Consider the following 18434-nt stretch of genomic DNA (forward strand, 5'->3'; position numbering starts at 1 on the left):
TGCAAGTACTTTTTTATAGACACCTGTGATAGGCTAGATAGTTCCTTATCGATTACGTTTCTGATTTGATCTGTGTCTCGTGTGTCTTTCATTGCCTCTTTCTTTTCGTTCTTTGTTTCTTTTTTTAAAGGAAGGTGGGTAGTGAGGCCGGGGGCATTAGTCATAGTGCCAGTCAAGGGGGGGGAGAAGCTTGTCAGATGTGAGCAGGAACGGCGGTCTGCTCATAGTGGCTACTGGGGTTGGGTGGGGTCACATGGGTAGAATATCGAACAAGGGGAAAAAACGAAATTCATTTTTTAAATCCCTACACATATACATCCATTTCGTATTAATAGACTCTCATTCTGTTAGCACACAGATGGGGCTACTTACCATCATCATAGTTTTGCAGTATACTTTTATCAATGCTGTTAAGGCTGCTAATTATCTTCTCTGCTGCTAATGGCTAAAAAGGAAATTCTGAAAGTGGCTTCTTTTAACGTTAATGGTCTTAATAACAAAAAGAAAATGAGGGCCATATACAAGAAACCCATATGCCAGCAGGGAAGCTACCAGATTTCTCTATGTTTAGGTCCTGGGCAGCCTCTAGGAGATTTTCCTCATCTTCGCCATCCCATCAGGCATGGCAATTTTTTTTTGTGAAAGACTACAGGCGTAAGTTGTTAATTTTGTAAATGATCAGAGTGAAAGGTGGTGTTGGGCCACCTGAAACTTAGGGCGCAGACTTTTAACTTTTGCTAGTAAATATGCCCCAGTCGAGGACAATCCAACGCCGAATGAGGAATTCTTTCAATCTCTAATTCAAGTACCTGGTGAATTTATCTTAGGGGGGGATTTTAATTTTTGGATGAATCCTAAAATTGACTCCTCTGCTCTGTCCAAAAAACAGAAGAAACGTAAAACTTTAAGAGTTATACAAAACTATGGCTCGACGCTGGACATATTGGATCCTTGGAGGGCGGTATTCCCAACTAATATTGCCTATACTTGTTTGTCAGGCAGATTTCATACTTCATCACGCATCAATTGTTTTCTTATTTCTAGGAGACTGAGTTTCAGCCAGCAGAGAATCCTTCAGAATGGATTCTCAGATCATGCGATGTTGATTCTTGAGTTACAGTTAGGGGATTACATCAGGACCCCTAAAAGATGGATGCTAAATAGGCAATATCTATCCGAAGAGAATTGGGTGCTCTTTATTGAAACAGAGATTAAAGAATTCCTCACACAAAACTATGGCTCTGCACCTTGACATGTGGTTTGGGACTCACTCAAGGCGTTCATTGGGGGCTGGCCATCGGAAAAGATGCTGATAATCTTAGAAAAGTGGTCCCTAGAGCAGATAGTACAAGGGTCTCTCGACACATTTCTTAGCAGCCCCTCAGTTTTTAACCAACGGCAGCTTGATAAGGCTAAACGGGATCTTAGCAAAATATATTATGTTAATGGTGAATCCTTTTACCAGCACCATAGACAAATCATGAATGAAGAAAGTAATTATACTGGTAGGTTCCTTGCTTGGCAGGCAAGGGAACAGGCGGCTACTAACCAGATAACTGCATTAAAATGTCCTTCTGTACTGATGACCCGGTAAAAATAGGCAATATAATGTTACAACATTATAGGTCCATATACGGCCAATAACTAACTATTGATATCGCATCCCTGAGAGGTTTCCTCCAGAGAAATGAATTGCTGATACTCTCGGATATGGAGAAAATGAGCATGGCAAGGCCTTTTACAAAAGATGAGCTGGAGGGTGTCATAAAAAATCTTCAGAGCAGCAAAGCCTGCGGCCCGGAGGGCCTCCAGTCAGAATGTTTTAAAATCTTCCATAGCACCATCTCGGATTATTTTTTATTGTTAGCTAACTCAATCTTAGAAGGTGAGGAGATACCATTGTCATGCAGAAATAGGAATATAGTCCGTTTTTTGAAATAGGGAAAGCATAGCGAAGATCCTAAATCTTACCGCCCCATCACGTTATTAAATTCTTACTATAAAATAATCACTAAACTTTTAGCTAATCGTTTTAATCAAAATGCTTCGCATTTGATTCACCCTGACCAAAATGGTTTTATTGCTGGTAGGCAGCTCGGCATAAATACACACTTTTTAACGGAAGCATTAGACTATTTTGAGACTCGGAGGATACCTGCTCTACTCCTCCTTTTAAACGGCAAAAAGGAATTTGACCTAGTTGTCTGGGAGGCACTATTTTTTATTCTGCATAATTTTAGAATACCTCCCAAAATTACAGGGTTGGTTCAGAATCTACACTTGAATGCAGAAGCCAAACGTAATCATTAACACCTCGGAGGCTGGCCAGGTTAAGGTTAAACGGGGGACCAGACAAGGGTGCCCTCTGTCTCCGGTACTATTCGCCTTTTTATTGAGCCATTAGCGATTGCAATTAGGAACAGTATTGATATCTGCCCTCCACTACCAACTACGGCGCAATTGAAACTATACGCCGATGATATCATGCTTATTATGAAGCCTGAGAAGGTGGTCAAAGCAAAAACTTTTGAGATCTTCGAGGAATTCGAGGCACTAGGTGGATATAAAATAAAATGTAAAAAAAACAGAAATCATACAGTGTGGCGGAGCATGTTTGGATTTACACCCCAATTTTCTTTCCTGATTAAATACAAAACCAATGAGGTATCTTGGTGTTTATTTCTCAACACAAATAGTTGATTTATACGATTTGAATTTCGCTCCACTTCTACGAAAAGTGCAGGATTTATTCCTCCGATGGAGCTCTCTTCCATTAACCACCTTGGGTAGGGTCGCTTTGATTAAAATGTCTTTCCTTCCGCTATTCAATTTCCTCTTCTCAGGATTCCTTGTATTTTGATGAGCTCCTTTTTTTTAAAATCAAAATAGAGTCTATGTTTTCAGCCTTCCTCTGGGCAAAGAAGGCCCCTGGAATTGCACTCAGCACTTTATATGAAGAACAGGAAAATGAAGAATTAGCTCTCCCGAATTTGAGAGATTATTATTTTGCATATTTTGCACAATATATGTCCACATTTAAGCTGGAACTACAATCGAGTCTTTTTATTAACTATTTTATGAATTTAATGTGCAAGGAAAATCAGAACCACTGCCCATTAACAATTGTTAAATCACCTAAATTAGTACGGTATAAGTGTGTACAGTGGTTGTTCCATAAACGGCAGGCTTTTTATAGAAGATATTCTATCCCAGCAATCAACTCCTCAACCCCGTTATCTGGCCCTATCTTACTATCTGGGATCAGAGAATCTTCAGTAATAACACAAAAATGGGCCAATGCTGGATTCTGAAAAATTTCAGATTTTTTCGGGAACGATAGATGGCCGAACATAGCTTAAATGTCTCATTTAATCGTAAATGACTTCCTTCTTCTTGGGTCATATAATATTTTTAGCAAGTTCCTGAGTAAACTTGATTTGGTCCAGATCAGTGAACAGAAATGCTTAGTATATGAATTATTAGAAGATACAGCATTTAAAAAACTTGGGGAATGGAAAAAGTGATTAGCCTCCATCAAGGGTATCAATCTGGAGGGGAACGCCATTACGAAATGGGCTAAACATGAGGAGATGGAAATTACAGTGAGTATGTGGTCAGCAGTTAACAATCTCAATTTCAGCACTTTAAGGGGAGCTAATTGGCAAAGGATGTTATTTTTCAGTAAATGCTACTTTATAGAACTCCACTTTTTCTATCTAAGAATTATACCAACCAATCAGTGCAGTGTTTCCATTGCCTTAACCATCCTTCAGCCAATTGGGCACACATTATACTACAATGCCCCTTGATTCAGAGGTTCTGGAATGATATTTTTTATTATCTGGAACGTGAATGCGGTATTTCAATAGGATTGAATACTTGGCTAATTATACTTGGCTATGACCCAGACCTTCTTCTTTCAGACAAGCTTGCCAAACTATTATATATTGCAATGGCTGTTGCTAGATCACTTCTTCTTCAGAGATGGCGTTCAGATCTTATACCATCTATATATGAATGGGTCCGAAAAATGAAGCAAATCAAAAAGAGTGAACAAGTCCATACGTTGTGCATTGGGGGACTTAAGAAGTTTGAGAGGGTCTGGGCAGCTTATTTTGATTAATATCTCAAAGCACAAGTTACTTACCTTCGGTAACGATATATCTGAAAGAAACAGTAGTTAGTATTAGATTCCTTACCTTAGAATACCCCCAGGCGTCAGACTGGATCCGGAAACTTTTGCGTAGCAGTACCCTTGCGCGTTGGTAGGCGTCGTCTGCGGCTCCGCGTCTGTCGTTGGGATGACGTCGCCAGAGTACTTAGACCCCGCCCTCGCGCGCTGACGTCAGTTCTTATACACAGCTTTTCCGCGCCAGAAAACGCAGAGCCATGATAAAAACCAACATTGGAGCCATAAAAACTAGGACCCTCAAAGGGGATGACCTTAACCCTAGATATCGGTTCGCAGAATGGGGAGGATGGGTGGGGCGGTAAGGAATCTAATACTAACTACTGTTTCTTACAGATATATTGTTACCAAAGGTAAGTAACTTGTGCATCTGAAAGAAACAGGTTAGTATTAGATTCCTTACCTTAGAATAGATACCCCAGCAATACCAACCTCGGTGGTGGGTCTGCAAACCAATAATCACACCAGAAAGTCCTGGAGACCGGAACGGCCGAAAAAGCCATCTCTTCGGACTTGGCTGTCCAGGCAGTAGTGTCTTGCGAACGTGTGCAGCGAGGCCCACGTAGTTGCGTGACAGATGTCCTGCAAAGGGACTCCCTGGCCCAGGGCAGTAGTAGCCACCGTGGCCTGAGTGGAATGGGCACGAAGCCCCACAGGAGGCTCCTTTCGAGCCAAAGAGTAACAAGCCTTGATGCACAAGACAACCCATCGAGAAATGGTTTGTTTGCACACCGCCCATCCCTTCTTAGCGCCCACGTAACCAACAAAGAGTTGGTCATCCACCCGGAACTGGCGTGTGCGATCCAAATAGAATGAGAGAGCACGTTTTGGGTCCAGACGGTGGAGCCTCTCTTCCTCTTTCGAGGGATGCGGAGGCGGAAAGAAGGTGAGCAAAGTGATGGACTGCCCGATGTGGAAGGCTGTGACTACCTTGGGCAGGAAAGAGGGTCGCGTCAGCAACACAACTTTGTCCGGATGGACTGAAAGGAAAGGAGGCTTAGAGGAAAGGGCCTGGAGCCCACTCACCCTCTTGGCAGAGGTGATGGCAACCAGGAAAGCGGTCTTCAGAGTAAGTAGGCGAAGAGGACAGTTATGAAGTGGCTCAAAGGGAGTGCACATCAGAAAAGTAAGAACAAGGTTCAAGTTCCACTGAGGCATCACGAAAGGGACTGGAGGAAACATATGGGTGATGCCATTTAAGAACCTATTTACAATGGGGGAATTGAACAACGAGGGCTGATCAGGTAGCCTTAAGAAGGCAGAAATGGCCGAGAGGTAGCCCTTCAGAGTGCACAGAGCAGAGCCCTGCTGGGCAAGAGAAGGAAGAAAGAGGGGAACCTCTGAAAGAGGGGCAGAAAGGGGATCCACAGCCTTTGCTGTGCACCATGTCACAAATTTGTTCCACCTGCAGGCGTATACCGATTTTGTGGAGGGACGCCTGGCTGCCAGAATAACATTACAGACTTCAGGAGGCAAGTCAAATGGCCTCAACTGCCGCCGCTCAATCTCCACGCATATAAGTGGAGACTTGACAGGTTCAGGTAGAGAACCGTCCCCTGCTGCTGCGACAGAAGGTCCTCCTGAAGAGGCAGACGAATCGGGGGATCGACAGACAGGCTGAGTAGCTCGGGATACCAGAACCTCCGTGCCCAATCCGGAGCCACAAGGATGACTTGGGCGCGGTTGCGCCTGATCTTCAGCACTCTGGGCAGAAGCAGTATAGGCGGAAAGGCGTACAATAGACCGCAACTCCACTTGCGATGAAAAGCGTCTCAGAGTGAGTGCCGCCTTGGAAATTCCATCGCGTAGAACTGATGACATTGTGCGTTCTCTTCTGTGGTGAATAGATGTAACCAAGGCTCTCCCCACTGCTGAAAGAGGCCTTGCGCCACGTCCGAATTCAGACGCCATTCGTGATCCATCATGCACCGACGGCTGAGTTCGTCCGCCCTGGAGTTCAGGGAACCTGCCAGGTGTTGAACCATCGGGGTCATGCCCTGATGTTCCAGCCACCGCCAGAGGCGCAGAGCCTCCTGGCAAAGGGTCCACGACCCCACCCGCCCTGTTTGTTGCAGTACCACATGGCGGTGGTGTTGTCCGTGAACACCTGCACTACACTCCCCTGAACAGAGAGGAGGAATGCCTTCAATGCAAGTCGGAACGCCCGCAGCTCCAAAAGGTTGATATGGAGCTGGGATTCCGCCGGAGACCAGAGGCCTCTTATCTCCGCCTCTCCCATGTGGCCTCCCCAGCCCTGGAGGGATGCGTCCGTCACAACTACGTGCTCCGGTTGGGGTAGGGAGAGGGATCTGCCGCTGACCCAATCGCTGTCCGTGAGCCACCACTGCAACTGCCTTGCAGTGCCCTCCGAGAACAAGACATGGTCGGTCAAGTTGCCCTGATGCTGGGCCCACTGAAACTTCAGGTCCCACTGCAGAGCCTGCATCCGCCACCTGGCGTGATGTACCAGAAGGATGCAGGAGGCCATCAGCCCCAGAAGCCGCAGCGTCAACCTGACCGAGATCCGGGATAAAGGCTGAAAGATCAGAATCAGAGCCTGAATATCCCGAACCCGCTGTTCGGGAGGATAAACCCAAAACTGCGCCGAGTCTAGAAACGCTCCAATGAAGAGGAGCTTCTGAGAGGGGCACAGGTGTGACTTCGGCACATTGATGGAGAACCCCAGCAGGTGCAGGAGGTCGGCGGTAGTCTGGAGGTGGCTGACGACTGCCTGGGGCGAGCCCGCCTTCAACAACCAGTCGTCTAGGGAGGGGAATACTGAAACCCCTAACCTGCGCAGATGAGCTGCGACCACCGCCATCACTTTCGTGAACACCCGTGGGGCGCTGGTAAGGCCGAAGGGGAGCACGGTAAACTGAAAGTGCTCGTGGCCTACCGTGAATCACAGGTAGCGCTGGTGGGCCGGAAAGACGGGGATGTGGAAACAAGCGTCCTGCAAGTCCAACGCTACCATCCAGTCTCCTGGGTCTGGGGCAGCTAAGACCTGAGCCAGTGTCTGTATCTTGAACCTCTCCTTCCGGAGGAAACCGTTGACGTTCCGCAGGTCCAAGATAGGGCGTAGGCCACCTTTGCCCTTCTTGGGAACCAGAAAGTAGTGGGAGTAACAACCACACCCTACTGCTGGCCCAGGAACGCGCTCGATGGTCCCCTTGGCCAAGAGTGCCGCAACCTCCACTCGCAGAAGATTCAAATGATCCCCCAACACCCAGTGGTACTGCGGTGGCATGGCTGGAGGGGTCGCCTCGAAGGGGAGGGAGTAGCCCCTTCGGACGATTTGCAGCACCCACCTGTCTGAGGTGATGTCGCTCCAGTGGAGGAGGTGATGGCGAACCCTGCCCCCCACTGGCGTCTCATGGGCCTGAAAGCACGGACTAGAAGGGCTTTGAGGCGGATGCTGCGGGAGTGGAAGTGGACTGGCCGCGCCGTTGTCCCCGGGCACCGCCACGGCGGTTACCACGCCTGCCACCGCGCTGGATGTTAGTCTCTGGCCCGTGGCTAGCAGGACGTGTGGGGGCGTCCCTTCCTTGGCCACGAAAGGGGCGATAGGCAGCAGATTGCTGGCGCAGGGCCCACAGGCCCAAGGACTTGGCCGTAGCCCTGGAGTCCTTAAAGCGCTCAAGCGCACTGTCTGCCTTGTCACCAAAGAGGCGACGGCCATCAAACGGCATGTCCATAAGGGTGTTTTGGACATCAGCCGAAAAGTTGGTGGACCTCAGTCAGGCGTGGTGACGAATCGCCACCGTCGTTCCCATCGCTCTACCTAGCGAGTCCGTGGTATCCAGTCCACATCTGATGGAGTACCGTGCCGCATCTCGACCCTCCGCAAGGGCTTGGGCGAGTTTAGTCCGGGCCTCCTCCTGACATTGTGGCAGCACGTCCGTGACCATGTCCCACAGAGAGTGGGTATAACGGCCAAAGAGGCACGCGGTGTTAACTGACCGCAATTCCAAACTCAGGGAGGAGAACATCTTTTTGCCATATTGCTCGTACCTCTTGGATTCCCGATCGGGGGGAGTCGTCGGGAATGCGGTCTGAGAGTTGGAGGCCTGTGTGATCAGGCTCGGGGGTGGGGTGGATGGACAGGAAGCAGGTGTCGCCCGGAGCCGGGCGTTGGCATCTGGCCACGTTCCTATCTACAGGGGGACCTGTAGCGGGCCTGGACCAGGTGCCCAGAAGAACGTCAGACAAGGCCTCATTAAACGGCAACAGAGGATCTGCCAAGCTTGCTTGCGGTTTAAGGACCTCAGTGAGGAGGTTAGCCTCACGGCCGCGACGGGGAGTTCAAGGAATAAGGCCTTGGCCGCCCACATCAACACCACACTATAGGCTGCCCCCTCCTCTGTAGCCACGGTAGGAGGGGAGTCAAAGCCAGTGTCTGGCGAGGTGTCCAGACCACTGGCGTCCCCTAGCTCACCTGTCCAGTCCTGATAAGGTTGGCACTCACATGCCAGAGGGTCCTCAGACCCCTCCCAATCTGCCTCGCCACCCATCTCCTGGTATTCAGGGTCAAAAGATGGGGCCGGATCATAGAAGTAAAAATCTCCCATCGGCGTCAAGCGACGCCGTTCTGACATCGGAACCGGACCAAGGGGGGGGGGGGACACCCTAGGAGCCGGTGCCGGAGAGGTCGTAAGGTCGACCGGCGACGACCCGGATCCGGCGGAGTCCTGCGGCATCGGGACCGAAGTCGCCGATAGAGCTGGGGCCGAAGCACCCGACGGCGCCGGGGCCGAAACACCCGGCCCGCTTGGGCTCCCAGTCGGGCCGCGGGGCCCGAAGGCGCCGCAGAACCCGACAGAGGAGTGAGCGACCTCATGGCCGAGAGGAAGGCGTCAATCTCCTCAGGCGTCGCGTTCTGCCCGGGGACCGGCGGGTATGGATCAGGCCGCGATGCCTGCCGCGCGGGCGGTGTCACCCGAACCCCCGGCCGCGTCGGGGGGAGTCGGAAGAGCAATGTCGCCTCTTCGACTTCTTGTGCCTCTTACCTGAGGACTTGGAGCTCGAGGAGTGGTGTCGGTCCTCTGAGCCGTGATGACTCCGGCCCCGCGACCGGTTACCCGACCTCCTTCCGGACCGGGACCTCGAACGGCGCGGGCCGACTGCCGGAGCTCGAGGCGCTTGCGGGACCGGCAGTCGGGGCACGACTTGTCATCGTGGTCGGGCCCCAGGCAATGAAGACACCGGCGATGGGGGTCGGTAACCGACATCAGTCGGTTGCAGTCGACGCAGAGTTTAAACCCGGGCATCCCTACTGGCACCGTCGGAGTCGTTCGACTTCGAAAAATATGACCAAAAAGATCAAAAAGTTTAGTCAAAAAATGACTAAAGGGTACCACTGTTCCCGGATCCGCTCTTGCTTGCGCGGAAAAAATAGGAACTGACGTCAGCGCTCGAGGGCGGCGTCTAAGTACTTCGGCGACGTCATCCCGGTGCCAACGAAGCAGACGACGCCTACCGACGCGCAAGGGTACTGCTATGCAAAAGTTTCCGGATCCAGTCTGACGCCTGGGGGTATTCTAAGGTAAGGAATCTAATACTAACCTGTTTCTTTCAGATATGTAGTTTATCTTTTAGGAGGTAGTCCCACTATGTCTGACATCTATGTCCGGCAATACCAGGATCTCAATTTATTATGCAACATTCTCTTCTAAATCAGTTACATCATTGAATATAAGATGATTTAGTATTTTCCACATACTCACAAATTATTTGGTATATGCTTAGGTACCCAAAGTTTAATAAATTGCTTAGTTAATATTTATGACAGGCAGTGGATACTGTTTTCCTTGTCTTTTGTACACTGGCTTAAATGTTTATATTGTTTATCTCTGTGCATTTTAGGATTTACTCTCTCTCTGTAAATCAGTGCTATTTAACAACTCTGTATGACTATTGACATATTTAATTAATTTTATGGATGTATTTATGGATAAAAAAAATTTGTTATATGGATTTCAATAAAAAAAATTTTTTTTTTTAAAAAGAAAATGTTTTAGATGAATTATTTTTAGGTGAATTTATGACAATTAAATTGAGACACAAGCTTTGGCAGCTGATTAAAAGCCCATATTTCCCTATTGCACCTAAGTCGTTTAATATATAAAATGTTATAAAACAAAGCCTCTTGTTTGCAGGTGTTTGTTCATAACTGGCTTTTTCTCTTCATAGTTGTTAACAACCACATGAATATTAAACAATCTGTGTAAAAGCTAATTGTCCATAAATTATAACAAATATATATAAATGTCTCAGTAAATGGTACCCAATTTAAATAAATAAATAAATGATAATTATGGTGGAGCATATATTTCTTACATTGAAGCAACAAACAAGGAAATTATGATCAGCACTAAATGGAAACTAAAATCAAGTAGAAATGTGCACAATTGCATTATTGAGAGGAATAAAAAACAACGAGATTTGGACATGTATATTTAACTAGCAGCAAATATAGGTGCTTCAGAAGTATTGTCTATATATGTTATTTGAAGACTAGGTACTCATTAAATTGGAGACAATGAAAAAGGAAGGATGTAATAGAGAATTAATTTGCTTAATGGGTGGGTGCTTTCTCCTCCCTTGTTCTAGTTATGAATGTTACTCAGAGTATGACCTGGGGGCAGCATGCGGTCCGTCCAGTGGCGTTACACAGGCCTCCACAGCCCCCGCGGTGCAGGGGTTCCTCCAACCTCCAGGGGGCCCACTCAGCACAGTACTGTGGCAGGAGAGCCCTTGATTACGTCCGAAGGGGGGCCCTCCACATACCTTGCAGGGGTATTCATTCCGCCAGTTGGTCTGCCTGGCCTTTACATAGACCCCGGTGAACAGCAGTACTGGGCTACTGTTTACAGTGCACTAACATTCATAAAGATGTTCAATAAACAACAAGCATTTATTTACAGGCAAACTGAAGTAAAAGAAAAGAAGCACAGAAGGTGTCCTGCACAACTTTAAGAACACTTTCATTTTTAAAGACATCTTGCAATAAACGTGTAAATATATGACAAGTCCCTTCAATACTCAAAAAAGTGTATTTCATTACCATGCAGAAGCGTTTCACCACAGTACATCAGATTATATCAGTGCATTGAGAAGTTTTATTTTAAAAAAGTAAAAGTTTTCAAACATGAATTTAGAATCATTTATGCTTCCCCCCACCCTGCCAACAACGTGAATAGTGAAGTAAGAGGCAAGTCAGTTATGTATACCCTCTGGCTGGCCTGAGTTGCTGTTATACATGGACAAGATTATAGTCTATAGAGAAGATTTTGAACAGCGCATGTCTTGAAGTCTTGTATTTTGAGGTCCTCTTATATGTGATAATGAAAAAAAAAGGAGGCAACGTGAAATAGAACAATTGCTTAGGATCACTCAATTTGCTCAAGTGGGGAAGCTGGGATTGATCACTTATCACAAAGAAGGGGAGAGGGTCAAAGGATTTATACAACTCCACCACCCCCAAACACCCAAGGCAAAGTATACACACAAAAAGGGGTGGAGAGATAAGTGTACATATATAACAACACAAAACAGAAAAAATACATCTGTTTTGAAAAACTGCCCTCACTCACACACCGAAGTGTGTGACATGCTTCATCATCGGGTCTGCTTACAAAAGCTGGGATTGATGCCAGGTGTTCTGGTTTCACATTGTGGAATTGATCCACTAAATGTACATGTGTTGCTTCCCCTACTCCCACCTTACATCACCCACCGGCACCGACCAGCACCCCATGGCATCAATGCGGCCCTCAGTCACACAACAGACCAAAGTTTTGGCCCCTGGGAAAATCTTTGTGAGTACCCATGATTTAGATCATCTTTGTGCAGTGATCTTGTGGGGGCGGAAAGGGTGACACAGTACATTTTCACTATAAGAGATAGTCCAGAACCCCAGATTGTTAGAAACAACAGGTCAGTTAATTTTACACTTATTTCTGCAGACCCTGCCGTAATTTACTCGCTGGAGAGGAGGTTCTACCCTGGATTGCTGTGGCATACAAGAGACCCCAACTCATGCTTCTTACCTCTCAGGCCTGGTTCCCCAGCAGGTCCTTTCTCTCCAGGGACTCCTGCTGGCCCTGGGGGTCCGACGGGCCCTTGGGCTCCAGGGCACCCCTGCAGGATGGCAAGGCGGTCAGAGCCAGTGAGACCCACCAGCTGCACCCCTGTAATAAGAGGAGAGGTGGACAGAATGAGTGAAGAGTGACAAAGGGAAGAGTGAGGAGAAGGCAAAAGGGGAAAGTGGGCAAGGGGGAGCAATGATAAAGATGAGTGGAAAGAGTGAAGTAAAGGTGAGGTGGGTCAACTATAATGATTTAGAAAGGGGTGAAGTAAGAGAGCTACAGGAAGGAAAGGGATACAAAGAGGTACATAGGGAAGGAAGGGATGCAGTGGGCATTCAAAGAAAGAAGGGATGGGGTCGGAGAGTGGAAAAGGTAGCACAAGAGAAAAAGATACTGCTGGGGAGAGGTTCAGGGGCACAGGTGCAAGGAGAGAAAAGTAGATATTGGATTCAGTAAGAGATGGTACAAAGCAGAATAGGCACTTGGAACAGTTGAGGCTTAGAGAGATGGGGTGCAAGAAGTGTGGGCTTAGAAAAATGTACAGTCCAAGAACATAGGTAGACGGCCTCTGAAGGAAAGAGACCTACATCAAAACCAAACAACTGTCGAGATCAGATCTGAAGACTCTGCCAAGCATGCTCAAAAGTCTCAGGAACCCAATGATTTGATGCTACCAAGCCCGCTGAAATCAATGCAGGCCTGATGTCAATCCTTGACCATCCTGATAAGATACCTCTAGCCCAGTTGGCTATTGAGAGGGTGGGCTAGGACTACCTCTTACTGCCAGAGTTCAAGTTCAAGTTCAAAAATTTGTATAGCGCACTACTCACCCAGTGGGTCTCAAGGCGCTTGTGGGAGGGAGATGAATTTACTTATCGAATATCCAGGTTTTAAGTAGCTTCCTGAAAGCGAGGTGGTTCTGAGTGAGGCGGAGGTGGGAGGGGAGAGAGTTCCAGGTCTTAGTCGCTAAGTAGGAGAAGGATCTTCCCCCCCATAGTGGATCTGTGGATGTGCGGAATTGCGGCGAGGGCTTGATTGGACGATCGTAGTTGGCGGGAAGGGGTGTAGAAGGATAGATGCGTGTTGAGGCATTCGGGTCCTAGGTCGTAGAGGGCTTTGTGTGCGTGGGTGAGGAGACGGAACGTAATTCTCTTGTTGACAGGGAGCCAATGGAGGTCTTTCAGGTGGTCGGAAATGTGGGCTTGCCGAGGGATGTCCAAGATGAGTCTGGCTGAGGCGTTTTGGATGCGTTGGAGTTTTTTCTGTAGTTTGGCTGTGGTTCCGGCGTAAAGGGTGTTGCCGTAATCCAATCGGCTTGTGACCAGTGCATGGGTGACCGTCTTTCTTGTTTCGGTGGAGATCCAGCAGAAGATTTTTTTGAGCATTCGTAGGATGTTGAAGCAAGATGATGAGACGGCGTTGACTTGTTTGGTCATCGAGAGGGAGGAGTCGAGGATGAAGCCCAGGTTACGTGCGTGGTCCGTAGGTATGGGTGCGGTTCCGAGGGCCGGTGGCCACCATGAGTCGTCCCAGGCAGAGGGGGATGGTCCTAAGATGAGGACTTCTGTTTTGTCCGAGTTTAGTTTTAAACGCTGTTCTTCATCCACTCGGCTACTTCTTTCATTCCTTCGTGTAGGTTGGTTTTGGCGGTGTTTGGGTCTTTTGTGAGGGAGAGGATCAGCTGGGTGTCGTCTGCGTAGGAGATGATGTTGAGGTTGTGTTGGCGCGCGATGGGTGCGAGGGAACTCATGTATACGTTGAAGAGGGTGGGACTGAGTGATGATCCTTGTGGAACGCCCCAGATGACTTCGGTGGCTTCTGATTTGAAAGGGGGGAGGCGGACTCTCTGTGTTCTTCCGTTGAGGAACGATATGATCCAGTCCAATGCCTTTCCTTGTACTCCGATGTTGCTGAGGCGTTGTATGAGGGTGCTGTGGCAGACTGTGTCAAAGGCTGCTGAGAGGTCAAGTAAGATGAGAGCAACTGTTTCTCCGTTGTCCAGTAGTGTTCGGATGTCATCTGTTGCTGCGATGAGGGCGGTTTCGGTGCTGTGTTTGGCTCGGAAGCCTGATTGAGAGGAGTCGAGGGATTTGTTGGATTCGAGAAAGGTGGCGAGCTGACTGTTTACGGCTTTCTCGATGACTTTGGCGGGGAATGGGAGGAGCGAGATGGGGCGGTAGTTCTTAAGTTCGGTTGGGTCAGCTGTGGGTTTCTTCAGAAGGGTGCTGAGTTTGGCATGTTTCCAGTTTTCCGGGAAGGTGGCGGAGTTGAGGGAGCAGTTGATGACGTCTCGAAGCTGGGGTGCAATGATGGAGTCTGCTTTGTTGAAGATGTGGTGGGGACAAGGGTCGGTTGGTGATCCTGAGTGGATGGAATTCATCAGGCGGGTGGTGTCTTCAGTGGTGATTGGGTTCCAGGCGTAAAGGTTGTTAGAGTTGGGTTTAGGTTCGGAGGTGGGTGGAGAGGGCTGGTCATCGGAATCGTTTTGAAAGCTGTTATGTATTTCGGCGATTTTGTTGTGGAAGAAAGATGATAGAGAGTCGCAGAGGTCTTGGGAGGGGGTGATGTCGTTAGTGCCTGCGGAGGGGTTAGTGAATTCTTTGACGATGTTGAATAGTTCCTTGCTGTTTTGGGCATTGTTGTTAAGTCGATCCTTAAATGTTGATTTCTTGGTGGATCGGATGAGTTGGTGGTGTTTGCGGATGGCGTTCTTGAAGGAGGCCAGGTTGTCAGTGGTAGGGTTTTTTCTCCAGGTTTTCTCGAGAGTCCGACAGAACTTCTTGGATTTCTTAAGGTCATCGTTGAACCAGGGGGCTTTTTTGTTACCTTGCTTGCTTAGATGGTTTTTCAAGGGTGCTAGTTCGTTTGCGCTGTGGGTGTTCCATTGTGTGAGGTTGGTGGCTGCTTGGTTTGGGTCCGATGAATAGGCAGGGGGGTTTTGTTGCAGCGAAGAGAAGAGCTGGTTAGTGGTGATTTTGTTCCAATTTCTTCGGGGGATAGGTTGTGGGGCGTTACGGGTCGAGGGTTTTCTGTAGTGGAAGTGAACGCAGCTGTGGTCCGTCCAATGGAGAGCTGTAGTGTGGTCGAAGGAGATGTGCTTGCTGGAGGTGAAGACAGGGTCGAGCGTGTGTCCGGCAGCGTGGGTGGGGGTGTCAATGAGTTGTTTGAGTCCGAGATTGGCCAAGTTGTCCAAAAGGGTTGTGGTGTTGTTGTCGTTTTTATTGTCCAGGTGGAAGTTGAGGTCTCCCAGTAGAATGTAGTTCACGGATGGGATGGCATGTGGGCTGATGAAGTCAGCGATGTCTTCACTGAATTGTGAGCGGGGTCCTGGGGGTCTGTAGATGAGGGTGCCTCTGAGTGTGGTTTTGGGGTCGGTGTGAATCTGGAAGTGAAGTTGTTCGGCGGTAGCGAGGTTATTGTCGGAACTGGTCGTGATGCGGATGTTGTTCTTATGTACGATGGCGATGCCTCCTCCTGTTTGGTTGAGGCGGTCCTTACGGATGATCTTGTATCCGTCCGGGATGGCAATGGCGATGTCGGGGGCTGATGAGACGTTCATCCAGGTTTCTGTAAGGAAGGTGACGTCCGGCGATGTGGTGTCGAGTAGGTTCCAGAGTTCGATGGAGTGTCTGTGGACTGAGCGGGTGTTGAGCAGTAAGCACTTTAGGTGGTTAGTGTCCGAGATTTGTTTGGAATTTGTGGATTTGGTGTGGGTCTTGATGCAGTCGAACTTGCAGGAGTGGCAGGTGAAGGGTCCATGGGTGTGTCCTGGAGCGGCTCGGTAGCAGTTTAGGAGTGGGCCGGGGTTAAGTGCTGAGAGCGTAGCGGCGTCGTATATAATGTGGGAGGAAAGGGTTTTGCGAGGACCAGGGGGACTGGCGCTGGGCGCGGTCCAGGTGCGGACGGGCGTAGACGGGCTTACCTTTGGCGCACCTTCGGCGTGCATGGGGCGCGACCGCTGCGCGTGAACGCTGCGCGCGTAGGCATCTGTCATATGTGGATAGTGGAAAGGGAGGGGCGAGGGAGGATCAGCTGGGGGGCGGGTGCGGGGTGGAGATCTGGTAAATGGGGCACCACAACAACAACAAAATGGCAGCGAGCCAAAAGCGCTACAGTATTGGGGCACAAACAGCGTGAGCGCGAAGCAAATGGCAGTGGCACCGGCACAATCAGGCAGCAATCAATATTACAGGCAGCGCAGCAATATTTAAAATAAAAATAAAGCGTACTTCGGCAATCAAAGCGCTACGATTTTAAATGATGAAACTAATTAGCAAACTAGCAAACTAGCGCTACAGTGTACTTGCGATATTCGAGCAGGCAGAGGTGAATGTGGGAGCGAGGCGAGGTATCAGACAGCAGTCCAGGAGGCAGGCAGAGCGGGGAGCAGCGTGAGGAGCGACCGCTTCTGTTAGGAACAGGACGGTCACCATCAGTCTACCTAAGCTAGGCCACTCTACATCAGAGGACATGCGTAAGCACGCAAAGCATGTAGAGACCTGCTGCATACGACTGGTATCCTAGAGGACTTTGATATGACTCATGCCTGCAGTTTCCCACTCATGTCCCTCAGCTCTACCGCTTAACTCATGTGATGGATGTCTCTAATTCAGACTTTCTAACTGGACCTCTGTCATCTCTTTCTCAGATTGACATGGTTTACTGAGAGACTGACCTAATTGCTGTATGCAGCTCAGGCCAAGGGTTGGAACCATTTAGTGATTATCATAGACTCTAAATGGGACCTGCGGAGTAGACTAAAACAGCCAGCTGATGTAACATGTAACATTAGAGCCCCAATCTCTCCTTTTTTCATGTTTATGCTCCACCTCCAGTCAGTACAAAGTTAACTGAATCCTCAAAACCTTCCTGCGTAAAACCAATGCAGCCAGTGGTCCAGGTTAATCGCAGAGGCAGTGGGCAGAGAAACAATGGATTGAGGCTGATTGAGGCTGAATATACCCTTTGTAATGACAATGCGCCCTCCGCCTGTCTGCCGTTAGCATATGCCAGTGAGATCTGCATGAGGTGTCTCTGGAATCTGGGTGCTCCACCCCCCCCCCCGCCGCTTGCCCTGCCCTGCTCCTGCCTTCTGCTGCCTGCCCGGCCGGCCCGCTTGCGCCTACCGACCTCTGAAGCTTAGCTGCTGGCCAGGCCCAGCCCTCAGGTCAGGTGATTCTGCAAGCCTAGGAGGCTGGAGTAGTGGTCAGACGTGTCTGTGGCTGGCTCTGTGGGTTCAGGCTCTTGGACTGCTCTGTGCCCTACCCGGAAGCTCTCTCTAGGTCAGCTTGTCTCTGTTTATAGTATCTTCTGCTTAAGCCATCTTCCCCCTTTGCGCTCTCTCTGTCTGTCACTCTGCCTATAGAATCTGCTATTCGTCCTCTCTGTCACGCTCCCTCTCGCAGACTTCCTGTCTGTCTCTGCATTTATTGGCCGATTTTAGCTTCTGCCTCTGTCTCTTTTACCACAGGCCACTAGAATGGGTGATTCCACGACCATAGTGTTTTCCGCTTAATTATCTATTTGCCCCACTTGTCACATGACGCACAATATGCTGCATATTTAACACTTTTCAAAGAAAAATGTTTCTACCTCAAAAGGATGAAAATGCTTGGTAGGGTTGACTGCTCACCTTTCAACTGTGAATCCCTCCATACAAGTGCTCAGCTGCTACAAATAAAGAGCACCCTTTGCTCACATAGTTTTACTGCCTTGAAAAGGATAATGCTGTAAATAATACTGACATAGAATATGCCGCCTGTGGCCAAGTTTGGTCTTCTTTAGCCACATAATTGCAAGTGTCCCTGTTTATAGACAACTAAACCCTATTTCTTGAATCGTTTTTCACTCTGTCTTTGTCTTTCCATCGGTCGTTCTCTCCGTCTCCTTCTTCCCTCTCCACGTCTCTTTCTTTAATTGTTTAATTATCTCTGTCGTTCTGTTTGTTTCTTTATTATCTCTCCCCCGTTCCGCCCCTGTAGCTTTAGAACTCCTGTTATTCCCTCTCTCTTTTCTTTTGTCTCTCTCCCTCTCTTCTGCTTCTCTCTCGCACTGCCCCTCTCTATGGCTACCTCTTAATCTTCATTTAACTTGACCTATGTATGTGTGCCTCCACCCCCAGCCGTCTCGCGTCCCTCTTATGAATAAATGAATGATGA

The 18434-nt window shown here is 48.6% G+C and overlaps 1 protein-coding gene across 1 annotated transcript in view; it reads right to left on the reverse strand.

Moving 5' to 3' along the window:
- Positions 1-18434, reverse strand: part of LOC144823347 (ficolin-2-like) — a 445006-nt gene that overhangs the window by 409896 nt on the left and 16676 nt on the right. The window contains exon 2 of the mRNA XM_078681813.1: positions 12238-12378. Coding sequence (XP_078537939.1) covers positions 12238-12378 — 141 coding nt within the window. The remainder of the gene's footprint in view (positions 1-12237; positions 12379-18434) is intronic.

Source organism: Lissotriton helveticus, chromosome 3_1 (assembly GCF_964261635.1).
Source record: "Lissotriton helveticus chromosome 3_1, aLisHel1.1, whole genome shotgun sequence".
NCBI classification, from domain to species: Eukaryota; Metazoa; Chordata; class Amphibia; order Caudata; family Salamandridae; genus Lissotriton; species Lissotriton helveticus.